This window comes from Rutidosis leptorrhynchoides, chromosome 3, assembly GCF_046630445.1.
Source record: "Rutidosis leptorrhynchoides isolate AG116_Rl617_1_P2 chromosome 3, CSIRO_AGI_Rlap_v1, whole genome shotgun sequence".
In the NCBI taxonomy this organism is placed as follows: domain Eukaryota; kingdom Viridiplantae; phylum Streptophyta; class Magnoliopsida; order Asterales; family Asteraceae; genus Rutidosis; species Rutidosis leptorrhynchoides.
Window position 1 is genome coordinate 651,811,141 of NC_092335.1, and position 26,469 is coordinate 651,837,609.

A 26,469-nucleotide genomic window follows, 5' to 3' on the forward strand; every position below is an offset into this window, starting at 1 on the left:
ATTGTTACAACTTAAGGACTTCGGGCGTTGACGATACATATAAAGTTCATCGGGGTTGGAATTAGATTTCTCTATTTTTATGCCCTTTCCCTTATTATTTTCTTTTGCCTTTTTAAATTCAGTTGGGGTAATTTCTATAACATCATCGGAATTCTCGTCGGAATCCGATTCATCGGAGAATTGGTAATCCTCCCAATATTTTGCTTCCTTGGCGGAAACACCATTGACCATAATTAACCTTGGTCGGTTGGTTGAGGATTTTCTTTTACTTAACCGTTTTATTATTTCCCCCACCGGTTCTATTTCTTCATCCGGTTCCGATTCTTCTTCCGGTTCCGATTCTTCTTCCGGTTCCGACTCTTCTTCCGGTTCCTCTTCGGGAACTTGTGAATCAGTCCACGAATCATTCCAATTTACATTTGACTCTTCATTATTATTAGATGAGTCAATGGGACTTGTTCTAGAGGTAGACATCTATCACATAATATCAAACGCGTTAAGAGATTAATATATCACATAATATTCACATGTTAAAAATATATAGTTTCCAACAAAATTTGTTAAGCAATCATTTTTCAAGTAAACACGGTCGAAGTCCAGACTCACTAATGCATCCTAACAAACTCGATAAGACACACTAATGAAAAATTCTGGTTCTCTAAGACCAACGCTCGGATACCAACTGAAATGTCCCGTTCTTATTGATTAAAAACGTTCCATATTAATTGATTTCGTTGCGAGGTTTTGACCTCTATATGAGACGTTTTTCAAAGACTGCATTCATTTTTAAACAAACCATAACCTTTATTTCATCAATAAAGGTTTAAAAAGCTTTACGTAGATTATCAAATAATGATAATCTAAAATATCCTGTTTACACACGACCATTACATAATGGTTTACAATACAAATATGTTACAACAAAATAAGTTTCTTGAATGCAGTTTTTACACAATATCATACAAGCATGGACTCCAAATCTTGTCCTTATTTAAGTATGCGACAGCGGAAGCTCTTAATAATCACCTGAGAATAAACATGCTTAAAACGTCAACAAAAATGTTGGTGAGTTATAGGTTTAACCTATATATATCAAATCGTAACAATAGACCACAAGATTTCATATTTCAATACACATCCCATACATAGAGATAAAAATCATTCATATGGTGAACACCTGGTAACCGACATTAACAAGATGCATATATATAAGAATATCCCCATCATTCCGGGACACCCTTCGGATATGATATAAATTTCGAAGTACTAAAGCATCCGGTACTTTGGATGGGGTTTGTTAGGCCCAATAGATCTATCTTTAGGATTCGCGTCAATTAGGGTGTCTGTTCCCTAATTCTTAGATTACCAGACTTAATAAAAAGGGGCATATTCGATTTCGATAATTCAACCATAGAATGTAGTTTCACGTACTTGTGTCTATTTTGTAAATCATTTATAAAACCTGCATGTATTCTCATCCCAAAAATATTAGATTTTAAAAGTGGGACTATAACTCACTTTCACAGATTTTTACTTCGTCGGGAAGTAAGACTTGGCCACTGGTTGATTCACGAACCTATAACAATATATACATATATATCAAAGTATGTTCAAAATATATTTACAACACTTTTAATATATTTTGATGTTTTAAGTTTATTAAGTCAGCTGTCCTCGTTAGTAACCTATAACTAGTTGTCCACAGTTAGATATACAGAAATAAATTGATAAATATTATCTTGAATCAATCCACGACCCAGTGTATACGTATCTCAGTATTGATCACAACTCAAACTATACATATTTTGGAATCAACCTCAACCCTGTATAGCTAACTCCAACATTCACATATAGAGTGTCTATGGTTGTTCCGAAATATATATAGATGTGTCGACATGATAGGTCGAAAAATTGTATACGTGTCTATGGTATCTCAAGATTACATAATATACAATACAAGTTGATTAAGTTATGGTTGGAATAGATTTGTTACCAATTTTCACGTAGCTAAAATGAGAAAAATTATCCAATCTTGTTTTACCCATAACTTCTTCATTTTAAATCCGTTTTGAGTGAATCAAATTGCTATGGTTTCATATTGAACTCTATTTTATGAATCTAAACAGAAAAAGTATAGGTTTATAGTCGGAAAAAATAAGTTACAAGTCATTTTTGTAAAGGTAGTCATTTCAGTCGAAAGAACGACGTCTAGATGACCATTTTAGAAAACATACTTCCACTTTGAGTTTAACCATAATTTTTGGATATAGTTTCATGTTCATAATAAAAATCATTTTCTCAGAATAACAACTTTTAAATCAAAGTTTATCATAGTTTTTAATTAACTAACCCAAAACAGCCCGCGGTGTTACTATGACGGCGTAAATCCGGTTTTACGGTGTTTTTCGTGTTTCCAGATTTCAAATCATTAAGTTAGCATATCATATAGATATAGAACATGTGTTTAGTTGATTTTAAAAGTCAAGTTAGAAGGATTAACTTTTGTTTGCGAACAAGTTTAGAATTAACTAAACTATGTTCTAGTGATTACAAGTTTAAACCTTCGAATAAGATAGCTTTATATGTATGAATCGAATGATGTTATGAACATCATTACTACCTTAATTTCCTTGGATAAACCTACTGGAAAAGAGAAAAATGGATCTAGCTTCAATGGATCCTTGGATGGCTCGAAGTTCTTGAAGCAGAATCATGACACGAAAACAAGTTCAAGTAAGATCATCACTTGAAATAAGATTGTTATAGTTATGGAAATTGAACCAAAGTTTGAATATGATTATTACCTTGTATTAGAATGATAACCTACTGTAAGAAACAAAGATTTCTTGAGGTTGGATGATCACCTTACAAGATTGGAAGTGAGCTAGCAAACTTGAAAGTATTCTTGATTTTATGAAACTAGAACTTTTGGAATTTATGAAGAACACTTAGAACTTGAAGATAGAACTTGAGAGAGATCAATTAGATGAAGAAAATTGAAGAATGAAAGTGTTTGTAGGTGTTTTTGGTCGTTGGTGTATGGATTAGATATAAAGGATATGTTATTTTGTTTTCATGTAAATAAGTCATGAATGATTACTCATATTTTTGTAATTTTATGAGATATTTCATGCTAGTTGCCAAATGATGGTTCCCACATGTGTTAGGTGACTCACATGGGCTGCTAAGAGATGATCATTGGAGTGTATATACCAATAGTACATACATCTAAAAGCTGTGTATTGTACGAGTACGAATACGGGTGCATACGAGTAGAATTGTTGATGAAACTGAACGAGGATGTAATTGTAAGCATTTTTGTTAAGTAGAAGTATTTTGATAAATGTATTGAAGTCTTTCAAAAGTGTATAAATACATATTAAAACACTACATGTATATACATTTTAACTGAGTCGTTAAGTCATCGTTAGTCGTTACATGTAAGTGTTGTTTTGAAACTTTTAGGTTAACGATCTTGTTAAATGTTGTTAACCCAATGTTTATAATATCAAATGAGATTTTAAATTATTATATTATCATGATATTATCATGTATGAATATCTCTTAATATGATATATATATACATTAAATGTCTTTACAACGATAATCGTTACATATATGTCTCGTTTAAAAATCATTAAGTTAGTAGTCTTGTTTTTACATATGTAGTTCATTGTTAATATACTTAATGATATGTTTACTTATCATAGTATCATGTTAGCTATATATATATCCATATATATGTCATCATATAGTTTTTACAAGTTTTAACGTTCGTGAATCACCGGTCAACTTGGGTGGTCAATTGTCTATATGAAACATATTTCAATTAATCAAGTCTTAACAAGTTTGATTGCTTAACATGTTGGAAACATTTAATCATGTAAATATCAATCTCAATTAATATATATAAACATGGAAAAGTTCGGGTCACTACAAGTACCGATGTGCTAAGATGCCATTCCAAGAAATTAACGGATGAAGTGTCGATGTGTTAAGACGCCATCCGGGTTGAAGTATCGACGTGTTAAGATGCCACCCCAAGTAAGATGAAGGGTGAAGTGCCGATGTGTTAAGGTGCCACTCGAGGTGAAGTATCGACGTGTTAAGATGCCACCTCAAATAAAATGAAGAGTGAAGTGTCGAAGTGTTAAGACACCACTCGGGGTGAAGTGTCGACGTGTTAAGATGCCACCCAGGGTGACGTATCGACGTGTTAAGATGCCACCCATGGGATTAGTGTACGACGTGTTAAGTACTCTAACGGTTGTTATGAACACCGATGGGAAATTCGAGTACCATTCCTTATGCTATTGGTTAACCATGGTTATTGTGTTGTAGCGTAAGCATTTTATATTGTTCGGGATATATATATATATATATATATATATATATATATATATATATATATATATATATATATATATATATATATGTTATTGTTGTGCTAGCTTGTGGTATTGGAGGTTAATAGCTTTGTACTTGTGATGATAAGCTAATTGTGTTGCTAGCATGTATGCGGTATGTGAGTAAGTGTTTGCAAGTAGGTATATTATATATGTATGTGTATAATTATTGCATTCACTAAGCTTTACCCCTCTCGTTGTTTACCTTTTTACAGGTATTGTGTTATGAAGCTAGCTAGTTGTTAGACTAGATGCGTAGGAGCGCTTGGGCTCGAAGGGGTAGCTTTTGGTTATATGGACGCGGATTGGGGATTTGGTAGTCTCCGGGATTATGCTCTTGGTATTGGGTTGGTTTATAGAGTCCTAATCTGTCTAAAGAGATAAATGGGTCGAAATCGCTACATTATTTGTAAAACGGGTCATTGTGGGCCCGGTGTTGTAAAACTTATTTTCATTGCGGAAATCTCTTAGTTTTACTTAATATGATGTATTGTGAAAGTTATTTCATTTAAAAGTGTCGGGAAGCGGGTTTTCCGCTCGCGTGAATTTGAAAAACTGATCAGGAACTTTTAGTTCAATTGGACGCCGTCCCAAGGGCTTGGACGCCGTCCAGTCCTTCAGAGCTGGACGCCGTCCAGCTGGACGCCGTCCAGATGTAATTTCCAGGAATTTTTTTTTAGGGCGTGTTTTTGGTAAAACGGAGTCGGGTTGTTACAGTATTATTATTATTATATATTAGTAATTATTAATTATTAATTATTAAATTAAAAATACAATATAATAAATCAGATATATATGTACGCGTAATATCTATTTCACTATCATCTTTATTTTTTTCTCCTGATTTTTCCTACCTGCTCGAGAATCCTTGTCGAGCCAATCATTCCTACAAAACAAATCCTGATTAAATCTCTGCAGTTATCCTTCAATTACACCTTCATAATGTTTGCTGTTATTCATTAATTCAAACAGAAGTTTAAGAAAAACCAAACCGTTACCCCTGTTCACGGCCGGCTATATCCAAAGTTCGAATTCGATTCATTCATTCAAATCTAAAAATGCAGATAGATTAGGAATCCTCTATTGAATGTTTCTGCAAAGTTTCAAATACCAATTCATCCTATCGAGTTTTAATTTCGAGGTCAAACTTTGTAATTCAAAAGTCAAACGATCCGTTCATCTTAAAATTTGACTCTGTTTTGATGTTTTAGGTTCAATCAATAATTCCTAGAGTTTGTATGAGTGGTATAAAACCTTTTTCATGTAGAAAATTTGATCCAAAACGGGCTAGATTTCAAAATCACAATTTGAGTTTTTTTTTTTTTCTTTTCTCGAACGCTGTTGCTACTGCAGTTTTATATTTTTTTTTTCCTTTCAATTAAAAACACCATATGTATGGAATTCTGTTTCGTTTATAGATTTAAAAAAAAGACAATTTATAGTTCTACTATTATGGTAATCGTTCTCTGGTCGATTAGTCTGATTGGGGAAGATGAAGAAACAGAAGCTCGGTTAAATTAAATTTAAGTTAATAGATAATACATAAAAACAGAAATGGAGAATTGGTTAAGAGGTGATGCAGATTAGCGAGAGGTCACGGGTTCGAGTCCCGTTTCGGGCATTTATTTTTTTTTTCAAGGTAGCTTTTATTTTCAAACTTATTATTATTATCTTCATTGTTATTATTATTATTATTATCATTATTATGATCACAATTATTATTGTTATTATTAAGATTATTATTATTATTTTTTATTATTTTTATTATTGGTATTATAAGTATTATTATTATTATTAGTATTATCATAATTATAAGTATTATAACCGTTATTATTATTATTAGTCCCATAAGTATTATTAATATATTTATTGTGATTAATTTTATCATTTAAGTATTATTATTATTATTATGAATATTATTATTATGACTACGATTATTATTATTATGATTATCATTAACATAATTATTATTATGATTATCATTATTACTAGTATTATATTATTAGTATTATTATTACTAGTCTTATAAATATTATCATCATTGATAAAATTATCATTTTAGTATTGTCCTTAAGTATTATTGTATTATCGTTATTAACATTATTATTAACTTTATCATATTATTATTATAGGTATTATTAATATTAATAATATTACCAAATTTATCATTATAAGTATTATTATCACTATTATGATTATGATTATCATTATTATCATTAGAACTTTTATTATTAACATAAGTATATTATTAGTATTAGTATCATTTTATAATTATTAGTATTATTAATATTGACATAGGTATTATTATTAATATTATCACTTTTATTAAAATGATTATCATAACGAGCACTGTATTAATAAAAGATAATATAATCATTACTAAAAAGTATCATTACCTTAAATATGTATTTTTTTATTTATAAAAACTATTATTAATACTACCATTATTATTATTAAGAAAATTATTATTTTTATCATTATACTTATTCTAGTATTATTATAACTACATTATGTAAACAAAAGATTGCTTATATAAAAAGATATATAATATAACACTTAACTACATTAAAATTTTTATTTATTTAAATAGATAAAATAACATATAATTTATTAACATAAAAATTATACCATTAATAATAATATATATATAAATTTGTTCGATTACGATTATATATTTTAATATAAATATGAATAATATAGGTTCGTGAATCCAAGGCCAACCCTGCATTGTTCAGTTGTTCAATGCCGTCATATGTATTTTTACTACAAAATACAGTATTGTGAGTTTCATTTGCTCCCTTTTTAAATGCTTTTGCAATATATATTTTTGAGACTGAGAATACATGCGCTGTTTTTATAAATGTTTGACAAAATAGACACAAGTACTTGAAACTACATTGTATGGTTGGATTACTATACCGAATATCGCCCCTTCAAGTCTGGTAACCTAAGAATTAGGGAAATGGCCCCTAATTGACGCGAATCCTAAAGATAGATCTATGGGCCTAACAAACCCCATTCTGGAATTTGTAATGCTTTAATACTTCGATTTAAATGGTGATTACGATTGCCAATATTTATGGCATACTTGCGAGTATGCGGGGATATTCTATATGCATTATGTTAATGTCGGTTACCAGGTGTTCATCATACGAATGAATTTTTATACACTTGCGAGTGTAATATTATTTATGAAAAATGAAATCTTGTGGTCTATTAAAATGATGGAAATGAATGTTTACGATAAACTAATGAACTCACCAACCTTTTGGTTGACACTTGAAAGCATGTTTATTCTCAGGTATGAAAGAAATCTTCCACTGTGCATTTGCTCATTTAGAGATATTACTTGGAGTTATTCATGACATATTTCAAAAGATGTTGCATTCGAGTCGTTGAGTTCATCAAGATTGATAATAAGTCATTCATAGTTTGGATATATTATGAGATAGCATGCATGCCTGTGAACTTTTGATGTAATGGAAGGTTGTCTTTTAAAAACAAATGCAACGTTTGTAAAATGTATCATATAGAGGTCAAATACCTCACGATGTAATCATATGTTATTGTATTCGTCCTTATGGATTAGGACGGGTCGCTTCAGCATGTATTCACTTTTGTATAAAGTAATAACACACATACAAAAGTAATCTAGACATAGTATTGAATTATTGATGTTTGCTCACTCATTTGCAAATATTCATCCCACATATCGAGAGTGGTTCCATACACCAATTGGCGTATAGCCAACGTACATTTTTGTAAAGTAGTAAATGTAGGCCTACCGATAGCATCAAAACGTTGAGAAAATTAACTAAAATATTCTGGCATATTATCACTTTGGAAATTAGTTATACCTTGCACCATCCGGAGAAATAATTGTATCCGCATACGGAAACGCCTTTTAAACTTTTTTTGTGGATATTTTGGCGTCTCACAAAAATAATCTTTCCACAAACGTTCTGCAGCAACCTCACGATCTCTAGGAATGTAACCTCTAACTCTCGGAATAGACGGTGCCGATTCGACTTCGGAGTCATCTTCTTCTCTTTCTTGAATTAATTGAACAATCCGCAAATCTTCGGAGTCGGAATTAGACCTCGGTAACCTCGAACCCTTTTAATAAAATTGTAATGTTTCATAAAAAAATATAAGAGAAAAAGAGTAGAATGAGAGGTGTAAAAATGAAATGGTGTTTGGTGAATATATAGATATAAAAAATGATTTAAAAAAAAAATGAAAAAAAGGGTATATATCCGTTGGGTAACGGATATAATTCCCCAACCAATCAAAAGCTGCCAAGTGTCCTATGAAGCCCCTTTTTCCGTTGAATTCTTAACTGACGCTTCCACGCGTCAGTTTTTGACGCTGCGTTACAGGCGTCAGGGGTGTCAGATTTGGCCAACTCAGTTGACGCGGGACAATTTGACGCCGCGTTAAAATTGGTCTTATATGAACAATTGAGTATTGTTGTATCTTTTCATTCATTCCCCCAATTATATGAAGCACACCTTTTTTTTAAAAGCAAGCATATCATTAACCAACGAAAACGTTACAATGTACAACCACGAAAAATAGAAGATATACAACGAGGAAACCATACAACGGGAACGCCTATATATAAAAGAGACCTAAACTTGAACCAAACGAAATAAGTAAAAACAAAGTTTGTAGCCTACTGAATGTGAATGTAGAACAAAATGTTATTTTCACTATATTTTTGTGATTTTTGTCGCACTCATGTTTGTTACACCGTAATGTACTTGAAGTTGACTAAGTATTCATAATACAATAAACAAATTGATGATCCTTGTTTTATAGATCATATAAATAACCAAATGAATATGACAAGAAAAATAGAAACAAAAGAACAAATGGCTGATATGAAACAAAATAGCAGCAGCAGATTGTATATAACAGTGATTGAATAATAATGAAGAACAATGGAATGATAAAGATATTGTATTCAATTATTTACAAAATCAGTTGAGGATAAGCTTCTTGCCCCTAAGTCTAACCGACTACAAAACGCACACCTAAATCATGACTCACTCTGTCACAGCGACTATTTGATCTGAGTCTGATTCCTGCTTTCCATGTAATGAGCTTGGGCTAATCATTCTTGGGCTAGATGAAGAGGTTAACTGGTTGCTCTACATAGAAACACATCTTAATTAATTAGTATTCGTATATTAATTAATTAGATGGGTTTGTTTTAGACAAGTATATATAAAAATATAATTGCTTCATGGACATCATAAGGAATTGAGTTGTAATTAAATTGTATTCCGTTATATCTTGCTTATTTTCTTTCAGAAACGCCTATATAACCCACCAACTTTGGACTCGGTTAACATAATACTCCGTACTCGTATATATGTTTGCCTAATTCTTGTTTTGTGATACGCGCAAAAAATTAAAAACCCTAACTTTCCTTTTTTTCCTGCCGCATACGGAAACAAACGTAAACCAACGAATTTGGTTTTTTCTTTCGACAAAGAATAGAATATATATATATATATATATATATATATATATATATATATATATATATATATATATATATATATATATATATATATATATATATATATATATATATATATATATATATATATATATACGAGTATTATTTTAAGTTTACTCCTTCAATAGTTATAGCCTTCGAATTCTGATATAGTATATGGCAAATCTCGAAGATTCGTTTCTAGCAGATCTTGAGGATCTTTCCGACAATGATAACGAAAACTTGGACGCCATGGAAGATGATGATGTTAGTGGAGATTTGGCAACTGATATAGAAGCTATGATCAATTACGATGATCTCGATAGTGTCTCAAAGCTACAAAAACACAGAGATATAGCGATATCATGAATAAAATTGAGAATGCTCTTAATAAGGGGTCAGACGATACAGAGTACCAGCTGGTTGCAGAATGTAATGAATTGTCGGTTTTAATAGAAAACGAGATTATTATTATCCATAATTTCATTAGTGATAAGTACCGCCCTAAGTTTCCTGAGCTTGAGTCTATTGTGCGCCACCCAATTGATTATGCACGTGTGGTGAAGAAGATCGGTAATGAAGTCGACTTAACCCTTGTAGATCTTCAAGGGCTGTTACCTTCGGCTACTATTATGGTTATATCTGTTATAGCATCAACTAGCATTGGCAAACCACTTCCTGAACATGTTCTTGAAAAGACCATTGAGGGATGTGATCGAGCTCTTACCCTCGATGAATCAAAGAAGAAGGTTTCTAAATTTTTTGAAAGTAGAATGGGGTACATTGCACCCTATCTTTCTGCCATTGTTGGGAGTGCAGTTGCTGCAAAACTGATGGTGACAGCTGGCGGTTTATCATCTCTAGTAAACGTGTCTCTGTTTCGTGTTGGTTACCTTGAGAAAACAGAGGTTATTCAGACTACGCCTCCTATTCTAAAGAAGCGTGCCTGCCGGGTTTTGGCGGCAAAATCGTCTCTTGCAGCACGTGTGGATTTATAAAGAGGTGATCCATCGGGGAGAACAGGAAGAAGATATCGTGAAGAAATTTGTAACAAGATTGAAAAGTGGCAAGAGCTACCTCTTGCAAAGCAACCCAAACCACTTTCCATTCCTAATTCCGAACCTAAGAAGAAAAGAGGTGGTCGTCGGCTTAGGAAGACGAAGGAGAGATATGGTATGACGGACATGCGTAAACTGGCGAACAGAATGCCGTTTGGATTAATACCTGAAGAAAGCTCATTGGGTGATGGACTAGGACAAGGATACGGTATGCTTATCGGAAAGTTGCGTGTATCAGTTGCTCGGAACAAGCTCGCATAAAAAGTTCAAACGAAAGCAGTATAGTTAACCAAATGATGAAATCGAATACTTAACCAAAGTTGTTATTAATGTTCGGTCAGTTGCTCATGTTCTCATTAGCTTATTTAGCTACTGCAACTTGATAAAATATTGTTGAATTTTGAATTTACTTTGACATGTATTAAAGATAAAGATTCCAATATAGACCGAAATAACTTGTTTATGGAGTTTCTAATGCAGGACATGTTGCATGACAATATTTTGAAAAAAGCTGCCCATATTTGTCTTTCCATCCAATATGAAAAAGTCAGGTATAAACTGTATGCCAAACTGTTAATATTTGGGACGAAGTTTAAATCCTTTTGAAATTAAGCATATTGAAACTCTTATGAGCTTGTGACAGAATTTAGGATTGGAGCAAGCAGTTGGTGTTCTTAAACTTAGTTTATCTATAATTCATACAAATGTAGTGAAATTTGTCTCACAGTATGTGTTTGTAGATTAATACAAGGTGTAGTCTTTTGCTAGTGCACTTGTTTACCTTCACAGTCATGCTCCACGGTGACGCGAAACTTAGAAACATAATTTTGAATGGAAGTCTGGCCCCCAAACTGTCAGGTTTTGGGTTAATAATGGCAATCAACAAAGCTGGCTACATTCATATTGATACAGTTCTGGGACCATGTAAGCATACTTGTTCTTATAATCATATATGAACTCTCAGTTTCTTATTTTTTGCTCATCTGGTTATTTAGAGTTATATATGTTATAATAGAAGTAAGAGTTATGGATCATTAGCAATCATCAGTCTCTTACGAGTAAGAGATTTGCATTTTAGCGTTTGTAATTGATATTCAACATAGTAGTAAAAGTTGCCAACTAGTTGGATTTGGGGACTAGTCGGACCCGAATAGGCCCAAGTCGGTCAAATTTGCTGGTCAACACAGGTCAACCCCAGTTAAAGTCGTTCAACTGATCAAAAGTCGGATTTAGTCGTCAAAGTTGGATTTTTTTAGGTCTGATTAGTGGAATGTGGCGTACTTTTGATACCTTCAATGAGTGAAGGGGAATTAGCCAGTGTATATAAGTTGTGCCCACCATGTAATCTTTTTTTTTTTAAATGAAAAGTTTTGTTGCCTTTAAATAAAAACAATGAGTGAACTGCTCAAATCGAAACCATATCAGTGTTACACTGTTACTAGTTGGATTTGTCCCTAGTGGACTATTACTGTCCTTTGACTACTACTCAAACTTATATATACATTCATATACTTGAACTCGTTACTTAAGCATCACATATTGGATCCAAGGTCATTTTTTTACTTTACAAAAGAATAATAGTATTTCCATTAGTGAAGTATTCTTTAATCATTAATTCATTACGTATGTTTCATGTTTCCTTCTGTCCAAATTCCAATCATTCAATTTTTAACTTTACCAATTTTCCATCTTGTTCTCTTTCAAGCCATCATTTTGGAGGTCCTTGAACGTGTCACTAGACGCTCGATTTTCTCAGGTATCTCTACCATTTTTTACACGTGTTATACATATTATTTTATTATTTTGTGTTTTAATGGTAACATATGATGATGTTTTTTGTTATCATGTATTTGTTCATATTTTCTAAGGATTACACTTATTACCTCTTTGCCTATCTATTTTTTGATGGTTCCGCTTTTAGTTAGTTACCTTTGTGTAAGTACAGCGATGATTCAGTTTTATGGTACAATTTTATGCTCTGTTTCACAGTTCATTCTTTTTGCCTTTTCATGATTGTACAAATATTTTTTTTGTTTAATTTTATTTTTATGGTGACAAGGTGCACGTGAAGGGAATTAGTTGAGAATGAGCTTTTAAATATCTTAATAACTACATCTAAAATCAGACGATAGTTTTAGTCTAAATTACCTTTTCAATTTCATCAATTATTTTAAGAGGTACGTGTAGTATACAATAAAAAATCTCACATGCCACTCACTTATTATTGGTTCATTGTAATTTTCTTATAAATTTCTTCTGCTTGCTAGAAAAAAAAAAAAAAAAGAAGATAATTGAAATGGCAGAGGGGGTCATTGTTACTTCAGTTGCTGAGAAAGCAGTGGACACGTTGTTTGTTGTCGTCAAGAAGAAGATTGGTTACATGTGGAATTGCAAACAAAATGTTGAAAACTACAAAAGTGAAGTTCAAAAGCTCAAAGATATGAAAGGCAGGATTCAACAAAAGATAGACAGCGCCAAAAGCAAAGGAGATGATCTTGTCCATGGTGTGGAAGGCTGGGTTAATGATGTTAATGCTGAAATATCAAAGGCCGAAGATTTTATTACGGAAGAAGCTAATGCAAAGAAGACATGCTTTGGAATAGGATTGTGTGGTAATTGGAGCACTCTTCATCATTACGGTAAGAAGGCAACAGAGACGGCTTCTCTTATGAAGCTCCAAGAACTTGGAAAACCTTATGAAAGTTGTGTTTCTGTGGATACTCGTCCACCTGGACTGCTAGATGTCTACCAACACAAAAATCTTGAAGGTATTGTGACCCAAAAGTCAGCTTTAAAGGAAATCCTTTCTGCTATCAAAGATGAAAGCAAACAAATTATTGGAATTTATGGTGTAGGAGGTGTAGGAAAGACGACATTAGCCAACGAAGTTGCTGCAAGAGTAAAAAATCTGTTTGCTGATGTTGTATTTACAACTATCTCTCAATCGGTTAACGTTCACAAGATTCAAAAGGATACCGAAGATGCAAGAAAGCGAGTTATGCAAGGTGAGAATATTCTAATCATATTAGATGATTTGTGGAAGGAAGTGAATCTCGATGAATTGGGTATTCCATGGGGTATTCGTCACAAGAATTGTAAAATTTTAATGACATCTAGAAGAGAAGATGTGTGTGACAGAATGAAAGCTCAGACTAAAATTTGTGTTAACTCTTTGACACCAGAAGAAGCATGGATCTTTTTCAAACGTGTAGTTGGTGACAAAGTGGAGAACGACAATATGAAACCAGTTGCAGAGGAAATTGTTAAAGAATGTGGTGGATTGCCACTCATGATTAACGCGATTGGAAATACTTTAAAAAACAGAAATATCAATTCGTGGAAGGCGGCTCTTACTCAGCTACAGAAAAATGTGCATGCGGATATCGATCCATCAATAAGGAAGGAATTTACTCGTTTGAAGCTAAGCTATGATTATCTTGAAAGTGAAGAGGCCCAATGGTGCTTCCTACAGTGTAGTATGTTCCCAGAAGACTCTGATATATGGTTGGAAGACTTGGTAAATTATAGGGTAGGTTTGGAAAAGTTTAAAGAGTTTGAATGCATGGAGGAAGCGAGAAGCAAAGTTCAAAATGCCGTGAATATCCTCAAGTCTTCTAGTTTATTGTTGGATTCAGATCAAGGAAAACACTATGCCAAAATGCATGATGTTGTGCGTGATGTGGCGTTGTTAATTGCAAGTGGATCCCACAAACCATTTTCCGGTGATACAAACGATTTTCCGGTAATGGGTGGTAAAGGTTTGGCAATCTCACAAAGTTACACTGGGATATCGTGCTTAATTGCAACTGAAATTAAGACTAATTATCTGGTCAAGGCTCGGAAAGGTTTGACAGAATGGTTGCCAAGAAACAACATCTCACAAAGTTACACGGGGATCTCACTCATGCACAATAAAATACGCAATATTCCAGATTATCATATTAACTTCCCACAGCTTGAAGCAGCCTATTTGCAGCATAACTGTTTGCAATCGATTTCTGATGAATTTACTGAAGGGATAAAAAAAGTTAGGGTTTTAGATTTGGCCTTTAATGAGATCTTACTCCTCCCAAAGTCATTAATGGGACTCTCCCAACTTCGCATGCTCAATCTTTCCGGAAATAAATCTGTTTGTGAAATCTCTATACTTGGGGAGTTGAAAGGCCTTGAGATTCTAATTCTGAATGGAACTGGAATAAAAGAAGTTCCTGAATGTATTGGTCAATTGGTAAATTTAAGGAAGCTTGAAGTTAGAGATTGTGAGGAACTACTTTATATAACACCAGGTGTCATTTTAAATCTCTATAGGTTGGAAGAGTTATGCATTGAGTTTATGGTCCATAGCAAAGAAATTCATGCGTGTCTTGTTGAGGTAATGTGTTTGTCGAAGCTCACATGTTTGAGATTAGAGGTGCCACATGTTCATGACATTCCTGAAGGTTTTAATTTTGATAAACTGAACGGATTTGATGTTCAAATCGGAAAGCATGGAATTTTTGAGTTTCCAGACTGGACTTCAAAACATCATCTAACATTAAACATGTTCAAGCTTGAAATTCCATTGTTGAAGTGGATGAAAAAGCTGATTCAGGTAAGTCGTCCTGATGTAACTCTAGTCCAAATACAAAACTTGAATAACATTATGCCCGACCTCTATTACGATGGTTTCAATAAGTTGGAGAATATTGAAGTGCTATATTGTAACAATGTTACGTGCCTAGTGGATACATATGATTGGGAAGGGAATACAAATGAAAAGCTTCTAAAGGAACTAAAAAACCTCCGATTGGTATGGCTATATAACTTTGAGGTTCTATGGAAATGCCCAGATCAATTTATAAGTCTTACTAACCTAATCCACCTTCATATTGAATATTGTCATAAGTTAGTAAGACTATTTCCATTGAGTGTAGCAAAAGGGCTTGTCTCACTCAAGGAGATATATATCATTAGTTGTGGTAGTTTAGAGGAAGTGATTTGGGGTGAAACTGAAATGGCTACAAACATTATTGTCTTCCCTTGCCTTTCCACTATCAACTTAGAAGATTTAAAGAAACTCAAAAGCTTCTACTCGAGGGGCAGTTGTAACATCAAATATCCATTTTTGGGGAAAGTAACGGTCAAAGTATGTTTGAATATGGAGATGTGGGGACCCGGAACCCATGAAACACCCCAGCTCAGGTTTGTGGATGATGTACCACTTAATGAACCTTATTCCATTAATGATGCTGTTGTGGAATCCGTTAAGCAATGGGAACAACAGCGGGTAAGTTGCCATTTACATATCATGAGTTTTCTGTTTTAATCATATATATAGCACTAGTATTTTTAGATTTTTGTACTGGGAATAGCATAACCAAACTTGTAGATAAAATGCTAAAAATGCATTGTTGATGTAATTAAGTTGTTTTCTTTTAGATGGCTAAAAAATAGAAGTCATGTAGTTTCAAATTAGAACTCTTGGCTTCTAAAGCCGTTGTAATTTGTTCTCTCTTAGCGCCTTACTAGAGAGCGTGTTTTAATATAATTTTTGCCCTTGCCGTTAAAAAAAAAGATAAAACGCTAAATTGAAAAACAATCGTATAACATAATTAAAGGAAGATATCCTCTTCCTTTAAACCCATTTCCTTTTACTTTTCTAAAGAAACATAAATACAGACAATGGTCTAAAGCAAGTTACCCCTCTATATAATTTTTCATGTTACTTATTTTCAATTTACAATAATAATCTGAATTTTGTACTATTTAGGATACTATTCGCTATAAAAATAGACTTCTTTGTTAGAATGTTGAAGTTTATAGTAATTTTATCCTAAAAATCATAGTAATCTTCTTGGTTTTAACTTGAAATTTCTTTGTCTCAGGCTGAGGCTTTAACCTATAAGGCGGCTGAAATGTTTATGTCAACTATATTTGATGCTACTGTTTAAAAGATTGGGCAAAGTTTGAGGGCATGCTTTCTCATTTGTGTATAATTTGACATAGTCCACGTTTTCTGTAAAATCATGACTGTTATGGTATTGTTAAGTTCTTCTGAGTGTATTATTTTGAGTGTTGCATTCACGGTTTCATTTGTGTTTAGCTTGTATTTTAATCTTATTCTATAATTGAATCTCGATGAGTATTTTGTTGGTCTTTGGTTTTCTTAAAACGTGTTTGACATTCTGGAGGAGCTACTTTAAGACCATTTGTAGTGGCAGAGTGGGTGGGTTGGTGGTGTGGGTTTTTTTTTTTTTTTTTTTTGCACTTTTTTGATGACCGGGCAATGTAGGTTTTTTGTGTGAAGTATTGATGGTGTGAGTTTTTCGTGTGAGTTAGAAGTATTATGATGATGTGTTAAAATTTAATTAGGTAAGTATTAAAAAGGGATCAAATAATATTTTTAAATTAATAAAAAATTAATAAAATGAAAGCCACATGCGTTGCCAAACCCGTTGCAAAGCAACGTGCAGCACCAAAAACATGACAATCCACGCACCAATACTCTTGATTGTTCCGTTGCTTTTGTGCCAACAAGGATCCAACAAGCAACCGCTACAACTAGTCTAATAGAGAGGCTCAGATTTTTCTTTATAATTGTAACTGTGAATAATGGAGATAATTAAAGGAATTCACTTTTGCTTTTCATTTAAAGGAATTCAATAATTGCCTTGTGTGGGTTCGTTGTGTTCCCCATATATATATCATGTGCATGATACAAAACTCTAATGAATATTAGATTGGAAGTGATATGTATACAACTAATTTTTACACATACACAACATAACATGTTTTACAGGATTGTACAGTACTACACTCTAAAGCATGTTTGGTTGTGTATGTGTAAAAATTGTTTGTATACATATCATCACCCATATTAAATTTTTTTTTTTTTTTTTTTTTTTTTTGAAAGGCATGTTAGTTTTCATCGCACGGTTAGTGGTTAGATCGCATCGCATCGCACTTTCCAGGAGGAAACCGCCACCATCCAAACGGGCAGGTGGGGAAAACCCCCTGGTGAGACTCGAACCCGGGTCTCCTCGAAAACCATGCAAGCATGGTTAAAATACCACAACTAACCTATTAAATATGAATTTAGACTATACGGCTATTAAATACAACTAACTTATTAAATATGAATTCAAACTATACGGTTGTATCCTTATCACAATGCTTATTGCTAACACCCCCCTCAAGCAAAGAGGTGGCGGTCCAACACGAAGGTTGGCACGAAAAGATTCGAACAGGGGACATGGAAGACTCTTGGTAAAAATATCCGCAAGTTGCAGCGTGGTTGGAACATACTTGGTGTACAACCGTCCGGAGGAAATAAGCTCACTAGTGAAGTGATAGTCTATATCAATATGCTTGGAGCGTTTATTGGAGACCGGATTTTGACTCAAAAATAACGCATGCTTATTATCACACAAAATAGTTGGTCGATCCGGTGGCAAGACATGAAGCTCTCGAAGCAAATGAGTGATCCACACTATTTCCGCAGCAGTGTTGGCAAGTGCTCGATATTCAGATTCACAATTGGAATGGGAGACAGTGGGTTGTTTCTTTGCACTCCAGGAGACAAGATTACCACCAATAAATATAGAATAACCATAGGTAGAGCGCCTTGTTTCAAGACAACGAGCCCAATCTGCATCAGAATACCCAAGTAATGATGGAGTGGAAGAGTGATGAAACGTTAAACCAAAGTTAAGGGTGCCTTTAACATAGCGTAAGATGCGCTTTACAGCTTGAAAATGATCAACGGTGGGGGCTTGCAAAAATTGACTGACTTGATTCACGGCATATGAAATGTTTGGTCGAGTGATGGTTAGATACTGAAGTGCACTGATGTGCGAAACGTGGTATATGAATTATCGTATGAAATAGTATGGTAAAATACCGATTAGAGATTGCTACACACTAACGGGCAGTGTACCCGATCGTGTAGTAGTATAGTAAATGGTAAAATCTGTGTATCGTTCCAAGGACAGTATCTAAATCAAATTAGGATTATAGACTAAATTGTGATTAACTAAGAAAATTACAAGTACAAGATATATTTTGGTTTGCCCTTTTACAATGGGCGAATCAAATGATGATTAAGATTAAAAGACAATATTTTTGGTATTTTAAGTTTATGAAAACAGAAAGATATTTTTGATATCAAATTAAGGAAATATGCTCATCTAGACTTTTTACCCTTAATGTTGAATGTTATTTAGGATTAAGATCGGATTGATTGGTTATGTACGAGAACTAATTAATTGGTTCACCAAGAGTAGTCTTGTGCAAACATTCAAACGGGATTACACGACGCAAGTGATGTTCTTGACATCTAAGACCTCCTATTTGTAATCAACTAATTCAACTAGTTTGAAGACTTGAAGAATGATCAAGTCAATGGTGTGTTGTACATGATCCACTCCTATATCAACTAAAGGTTTAACTTAGTTCATTCCCTTGGTCCGGTTAAATGCTCAATTCACCCAACCCAAATAATTAACTAAGTGTTATAACAAGATCCCTATAAACGTCACTAAATAAGGCAAATTACTAACACATGCTAATTAATGGAACTAGGTAGTTGAAAGTGTGTATAAAAGATTCTAAGGAATTGGTCATTCTCCTAGACAATTACACATACTAATTAAGCTATTCCAAAGTATCTACAAGAGTCGTTCTTACATTCTTATGCAAATTAACCATTTGAACTAAACTTATCCCTTTTGGTAAAAGACGGATAAACACATGTCACTAGGTGTAAATCAATACATTAACTTAACAAGATGATGTTTCTTAATCAAATGAACATATCAACTAGTTGAATCGAAAGGATTAAACTTAACAAGAATGGTTCTTGTATTCAAACATCAAACTATCGTACATAATAACAATCAATCAATAGTAAACATTCAACATCTCGGTTATTTATCTAGATGAACATAAAATGGACTAGCCAACAATCATGCTTGAAAACTTAAACACAACAGTAACAAAGATAGAATTCATTGTAAATACAAGATTAACCTTTTAGGAGTAATCTTGGATGAAGTTCTTGAATGATCTTGGATTCTTCAATGATTTGAATGCTTAGATGCACTTTGATTAGCCCAAGAACTGCTTTGAATCGTATGTTTTCGTCTCTGAACAGAAGGGAAACTGGTACCTTTGAAATGAAACAGGAAATGGAATTAAATAAGCTGAAAAGTTGGTGAAAAGCACTGTGCGCGGCGCGCACAGTAAGGGTGCGCTGAGCGCACTCTCACCTACTTCACTTTTTCCTTTACAGCTCGACAACGCACGTTCAAATCTTCTTTTCTGTTAAAAGTGTGCGTATGAGTGTGCTGAGCGCACCACTGTGCGCGGCGCGCACCATCAAAATGTGCGCTTGGCGCACTTTGGTTTTGGCCAAGAAATCCTCTGATCAAATTTATGCAATGTGCGCTGAGCGCACCCTTTGTGGTGCGCTGAGCGCACTCTTCTGTCTTTGGGTTTCTGGTCTTGTTTTCAATCTCTGAGCTGTTATCATACATAATCTTCATATTTCTTCAAGTTTACAATGATTCTAGACTATATTACAATACTATGAAATACAAACGGAATTACTATGTTTACATATGAAATAAATAACAATAGGACGCGATATTACGACTTAAGATATGACTAATTTGAGTAATATCAAAATCCCCCATACTTAACTCTTGCTTGTCCTCAAGCAAGTCTTGTTCTAATCATTCATATACAAAACACAAACATCAATGAATCACACGCATTATTTGAAGTACATATTACACGAATCACACGATTCACGCAAAACATACACAAACTCACGCTATATGAAACCCATAAAACACAAATGGAATATACACTCACACTTTATAGTACACAAGTTTACACTATTGGAATACACACTCGTTGAGGTACACACACAATTTATGAAACACACACACACATTTGGATTATTTGGGAGAGACGAACTTTGGTGAAAGTTCTTTTACAAGTTTGGATCCTTAGAGAAAATTAAATCTTTGAGAAAACGTTTTAAGATTTTGAAAATGTCAATGCTAGTTTTTAAACTAGACACGTTTTCCGGTTTTAACCTCAAATTTCGGTTGAGGGTAATTAAAAACCGAAGTCTCAGTCGGCGATTAGCAAGCTATCCGCCCCCATGATTGTAGTATCATGGAACTCTTAACCGAATGTCCTAAAAATGGTTGTACACAATATAGTTCATAAAATAGCATAAGTTTTAGAAGAAACTTATATCGTGTCCAAATATCATCGGTGAACCATGAGTTTGCACACCTCAATTTTTTATGGCATATGTATGTTGACCGCGGTCAAACATAGATGCGGTTGATCTTTACGGAGATCATCCATCTGGGGATTAGATTCATTAGTCTTAAAAGATAATTTGCAATGTGCCCCCCATTGTACGAGACAGATCCATATCATGGTTAGGATAAGTCTGACCACCAAAAACCCTGTTTGATGCTGAGGTGAGGTGGATTTCCAGCCGATGATAGAGATGACTTTTCAAGTTTTTTCGTCAACCTACAGCTGTTCTGGACTACATCTTCTAACATAAGTTAGTAAGTGTGTCATTTTGGAAGACTTTACTTCCTTAAGGGATGGTCGTTCAGTGACTTTTATTTCTTTTATTTTCAAGCCAAAAGTACTTTAATCGTTTTAACTTTGCAAAAATTTTTGATAATAATTCGAAAAGATTAGTAACATCCCCCACACTTGGCTTTTTCGCTAATATTTTTAGTTCTAAAATTTAAAATTTTTCATAAAATGCGACAATAAGCCAAGTTGTATTGCATATCCGAGAGAATTACCCCCTCCCCCACACTTAAGATTAAGTAAGGCCCTCATTAATTAAAATCAGAAATAATTTAAAAATTCACGAGGGCATTAGTGTGAAAAGAGTTCGAAAAACCTTGGCCTAAAGCCGGAGATCGTGAAATGTAGGTGAGCGATGGCGCTGAACTTAATGCCAGCATAAGAACATCGTTCATTCCTTGATCTCTATCACAAATTCCAAATTGATTGTACTTCGCTGAACTTAATGCCAGCATCACTAAACCTTAACAATAAGAAATAAACAAACACACAAAATAAAATAGATAAAAGTGGTGTATGTAACACAACCACCACAAACGTCAAGCTTACAACATAAATATTCTAATTATTACACACCATTGTCTTAAAAGAAACAATTCTAAAAAAATTACCAAATGTTACCAAATATTACCAAATAGGGCACATGAGCCCTCTAATTGTCACCAAAGAAGTTACCAAAAGGCCAGCCGGAGTAGGTGCCTGAACCATCATTCCTAGGTCTTCCCTGCGGGTATTGCTCCTCAAAGCGTCTTTGAGCATCTTGCATGGCCGCCTGTTCCTCGTATAACGGAGGACTCGGAATTCGGTTTGGGGTGTTGTAATAGGTCGGATGTTGGTAGGAAGTAGCATAATATTCTTGTGGGTTTTGCATATATAAACCATCATCATGGCGAAGCCAATCGCCCCTGTAATTCCCCCACCTTTGGTCATACCTTACCGCCCTATTATGCTCGCGTTGTTCTTCATGAAATTGGTTAAATTGTTGCCTTTGTTCCTCATATTGGTTATCCCTGTGTTGATAACCTATCCTCATATCATGAAAACCGGAAATCACTTCCTCCAACTCTTCTTCCCTTGACCTTTGCGTCCGCCTACGCCTTCGTCTTTGAGCTTGTGGTAACTATTCTTCAGTTTCAGGTTCTTCTATTCGAACCTCTTCCTCCGCATCATCTCTTCCAACACCACTACCACCCGCTTCATGATCATGGGCACGTGGTGGTTCGTTTACCCTCGGGACAAATGGAATAAGCCTTTGATGATTATTATAGCTCAAAAATTCTGCATTCAGATAATAAGTCTTGCTTAAAGGCTTCATTGTTGTACTGTTTGGAATCAACTGAGAGAAATTGACACCAAAATGCCTGGCAATCTGGGTGATGTAATGCCCACCAACAATCTGATTCAACCCTCTATCTCCCCGCGAATTATCAAGATAATCCGCCAAAGTAGATGGAATGTCGACACTACTTTGGTTGTGGATTTTGTCTACAAGAAAAACATCTTGACGCGTTACCTTATTTGTGCCATGTTTTCTTGCATTAAACGTACATGCAACTAGTCGATGAAGCATTCTTTTGTCTTTATCACTTATATCGGTGAACTTGCTTCGGCTAGAGGAGAATTGAGTGTCGCTCATATCGTTCCAAAACGGGCATGGATCATAAGAATCGTCATAATACTCTGCTGACCGTAAATAAGCATTGAGTTGATCATCATCTAGTTAGATATACAGGTCGAATATTTGGGCAAGCTCAATTTGACTAAGTGCCCGATCGATCCCACCTAAACGAAATCTCATGAAGTTTTGATTTGTTGGGTCCATAATGAGATCAAAACGTAAAGATGCTATGAATTCTTTGCATAATTCCGGGTATATGACATCATTGAATCCCATAATTCTTTCCCATGCCCTGATTGTTATTAACCTGCCAGTTAAAAGCCGGTATTTAACCTCCAACATTCTCGACACTCTATCATATTCCCTTGCTTCTACCAATGGAGCTGGGTCAAAATACCAAGTGGCATCACATGATTTGTTCGCTACCCAATTATATGCACTTGCGTAATCCGGATGGTCCCGAACATAAGCTAACCAAACCCTTGGATCATTTTGATCCGGTGATCCTTCAGGTGAAGGTTGTCGTTCATTTGGTGGAGAATTTTGTTCATCTGAAGAATCTTGTTCTTCTCGGTACCGGTGGGAAGGTTCTTCTTGTTGTTGACTTCCCCTTGATCTAAAGTTGTACTGCACACATAAAACATACACCAAAATAAAAGAAGCGCATAGACAATAGTATGCATTAGTGTGAGTTCATCATAAATCAAGTATATGTTCAAAAATACATATAGCACATAATCATGTTAATCACTCATGTAAACATTTTCTCAAAAGATCCAAGATCAACATAACTAGTCTAGCGTTCTAGAAACCAAATTTGAACATGAACCTCATATCATTCTCATCCCTCAAACTATCACATTAGACACAAAGTAATGGAAACTTAACAATTTTCAAGTATTTATATCAATTAAGAACCAAAATATGTTAGATTTCCAAAATATGAACCATATTATGCTCAAAATGTGATACATACTTATGAAGTACCCAAATTATCTCCAACATTCATAAACACTTTGCTAGGAACCAAATTCAACCAAATTTAAAGCCAAAATTCGGATTTAAATTCTACATAAACCCTAGAATCATGAATATACCCTAAAAACACAATGTAATATGATTTCAAGGCATACAAGGCAATTATAACAACCTAAAGCATGTTAATGTATAGAACAATTATCAATTCAAGAAAACCCACATAAATTTCTTAAGCAATCCGAAAAATTAAGCATGAAATCAAAGTATTGGAAAGAAAATTAAGTGGAATCATATGAACATACCCTAGGTATCTTGATTTAGGCTTTGATTTTAGAAGACTTGGTTAGATTTGGAAGAATTGAAATTAGGGTTTGGAGTGTTTTAGAGTAAAAGAGAGAATGGATCTGCACTTTTGGGTGAGGAGTGAGTGAAAAACGAGTGTGTGGTGGTAAAGAGGAGATAAAATCGTGAACCCCACAAAAATTTGAAGTTGATCCGAGCTTTTTAAGAGAGTGCACCAAGCGCACACTTTGGGGTGCGCGGCGCGCACTAGTGCTCCAAGCTGAAATTTATTCTGACCCAGTTTTTACAAAGTGCGCTGAGCGCACATCTGAGGGGTGTGCGGCGCGCACAGTTGTTTTTCAGCTATTTTTCGCGTTTGGTCAGTACATGGAGGTTGGTAACAGATTGGTGAACGTAATGGCATTCAACAAAAATTAAAAATCACTCAAAATCATGTAATTCACACAAAAACCTATTTTTAACATTTGTGAAGGTTTTAAAAACGAGTCGCTTCACCCGACTCTTTCCCCAAACTTAGGTAGCTTTGGGGTTAAAAATGAGTTTTACCTCATCTTCAATGTTCATGGGTCCGTCAACATATAGTTTGACCCTGTGTCCTTTTACTTTAAACGTATCACCCTTCGCATTCCGTAATTCCACCGTTCCATACGGAAAAACCATGTTAACAACAAATGGTCCCATCCACGGGACTTGAGTTTTCCAGGGAAAAGTTTAAATTGTGAGTTGAATAACAAAACGCGATCACCCTCTTTAAATCTTTCGAATTCTTAAGACGGTTAACGTGCCAAACTTTGGTCTTTTCCTTGTATATGAGTGAGTTTTCATAGGCGTTATGTCTCAACTCATCCAACTCATTTAGTTGGTTTAAACGAAGGTTTCCCGCGTCTTCAAGAACGAGATTACAAGTCTTAAGAGCCCAATGTGATTTGTGCTCTATCTCCAAAGGGAGATGACATGCCTTCCCATAGACTAGGCGGTAAGGTGTGGTTCCAATAGGAGTTTTGTAGGCGGTTCTAAATGCCCACAAAGCATCGTCAAGCTTCATTGACCACACCTTTGGATTAGATCCAACCGTTTTCTCAAGGATCCTTTTAAGTGCTCGATTCATATTTTCAACTTGCCCACTTGTTTGTGGGTGATAAGATGTAGAAATTTTATGAGTTATCCCATATCGTTTTAACACCTTTTCTAATTGAGTGTTGCAAAAATGGGTACCACGATCACTAATTAAAGCCTTCAGGGTACCGAATTGGGCAAAAAGCTCTTTAAGAAAAATTACAACAACTCGTGCATCATTTGTCAGGAGAGCCTTTGCCTCCGCCCATTTTGATACGTAGTCAACGGCAACGAATATGTATTGGTCGGAATGAGATTTTGGGAATGGTCCCATGAAATCAATGCCCTAAATATCGAAAACCTCACAAACTTGGATTATGTTTTAAGGCATTTCGTCTCTTTGACTAATCTTTCCTACCCTTTGGCAAGAATCACATGATTTACATATTTGGTGGGCATCTTTAAAGATGGTAGACCAATAAAAACCGGCCTCATAGACTTTTCTCCCCGTGATTTGGGGTCCGAAATTTCCACCAGTGGGACCAAGATGACATTGGAGAAGAATTTGATTGCATTCTTCCCCAGAGACACATCGACGGATTATCCCATCGGGACACCGTTTAAAGAGATACGGGTTTTCCCAAAAATAGTATTTTAAGTCACTGAAAAATTTCTTTCATTTTTGATGTGACATACCGGTTTCTAGGAATCCACCCGCAAGATAGTTGGCTATGTCAACAAACCCAGGATAACAGTCCAGAAAGTTATCTTGGATAACAGTCTCATGGAGAACTTCAAGATTCGGGTTCTCAAGGCGAGAAAGGTGATCGGCAGCTAGGTTTTCGGCCCCCTTTTTGTCTTTAATATCAATGTCGAATTCTTGCAAAAGCAAGACCCAACGTATTAACCGGGGTTTAGCATCTTGCTTAGCAAGCAAGT

At 34.5% G+C, this 26,469-nt stretch overlaps 1 protein-coding gene and 1 pseudogene across 1 annotated transcript; both read left to right on the forward strand.

Moving 5' to 3' along the window:
* Positions 1-10,089: 10,089 nt before the first annotated feature.
* On the forward strand, positions 10,090-11,255 carry LOC139902491 (U4/U6 small nuclear ribonucleoprotein Prp31 homolog; annotated as a pseudogene).
* Positions 11,256-13,245: 1,990 nt separating this feature from the next.
* LOC139899191 (probable disease resistance protein At4g27220) lies at positions 13,246-17,081 on the forward strand. Its single transcript, XM_071882012.1, has 2 exons — positions 13,246-16,236; positions 16,835-17,081. Exons 1-2 carry the CDS (start codon positions 13,267-13,269, stop codon positions 16,898-16,900), a joined length of 3,036 nt encoding a protein of 1,011 aa, XP_071738113.1. The 5' UTR covers positions 13,246-13,266; the 3' UTR covers positions 16,901-17,081.
* The last annotated feature ends 9,388 nt before the right edge of the window (positions 17,082-26,469 follow it).

Excerpts from the sequence above, each read along its gene's own strand:
- LOC139899191 (XM_071882012.1), top strand. The coding sequence starts at position 13,267 with ATGGCAGAGGGGGTCATTGTTACTTCAGTTGCTGAGAAAGCAGTGGAC. Across the intron at positions 16,237-16,834 it reads AGCAATGGGAACAACAGCGG|GCTGAGGCTTTAACCTATAA; the intron begins GTAAGTTGCCAT and ends TCTTTGTCTCAG.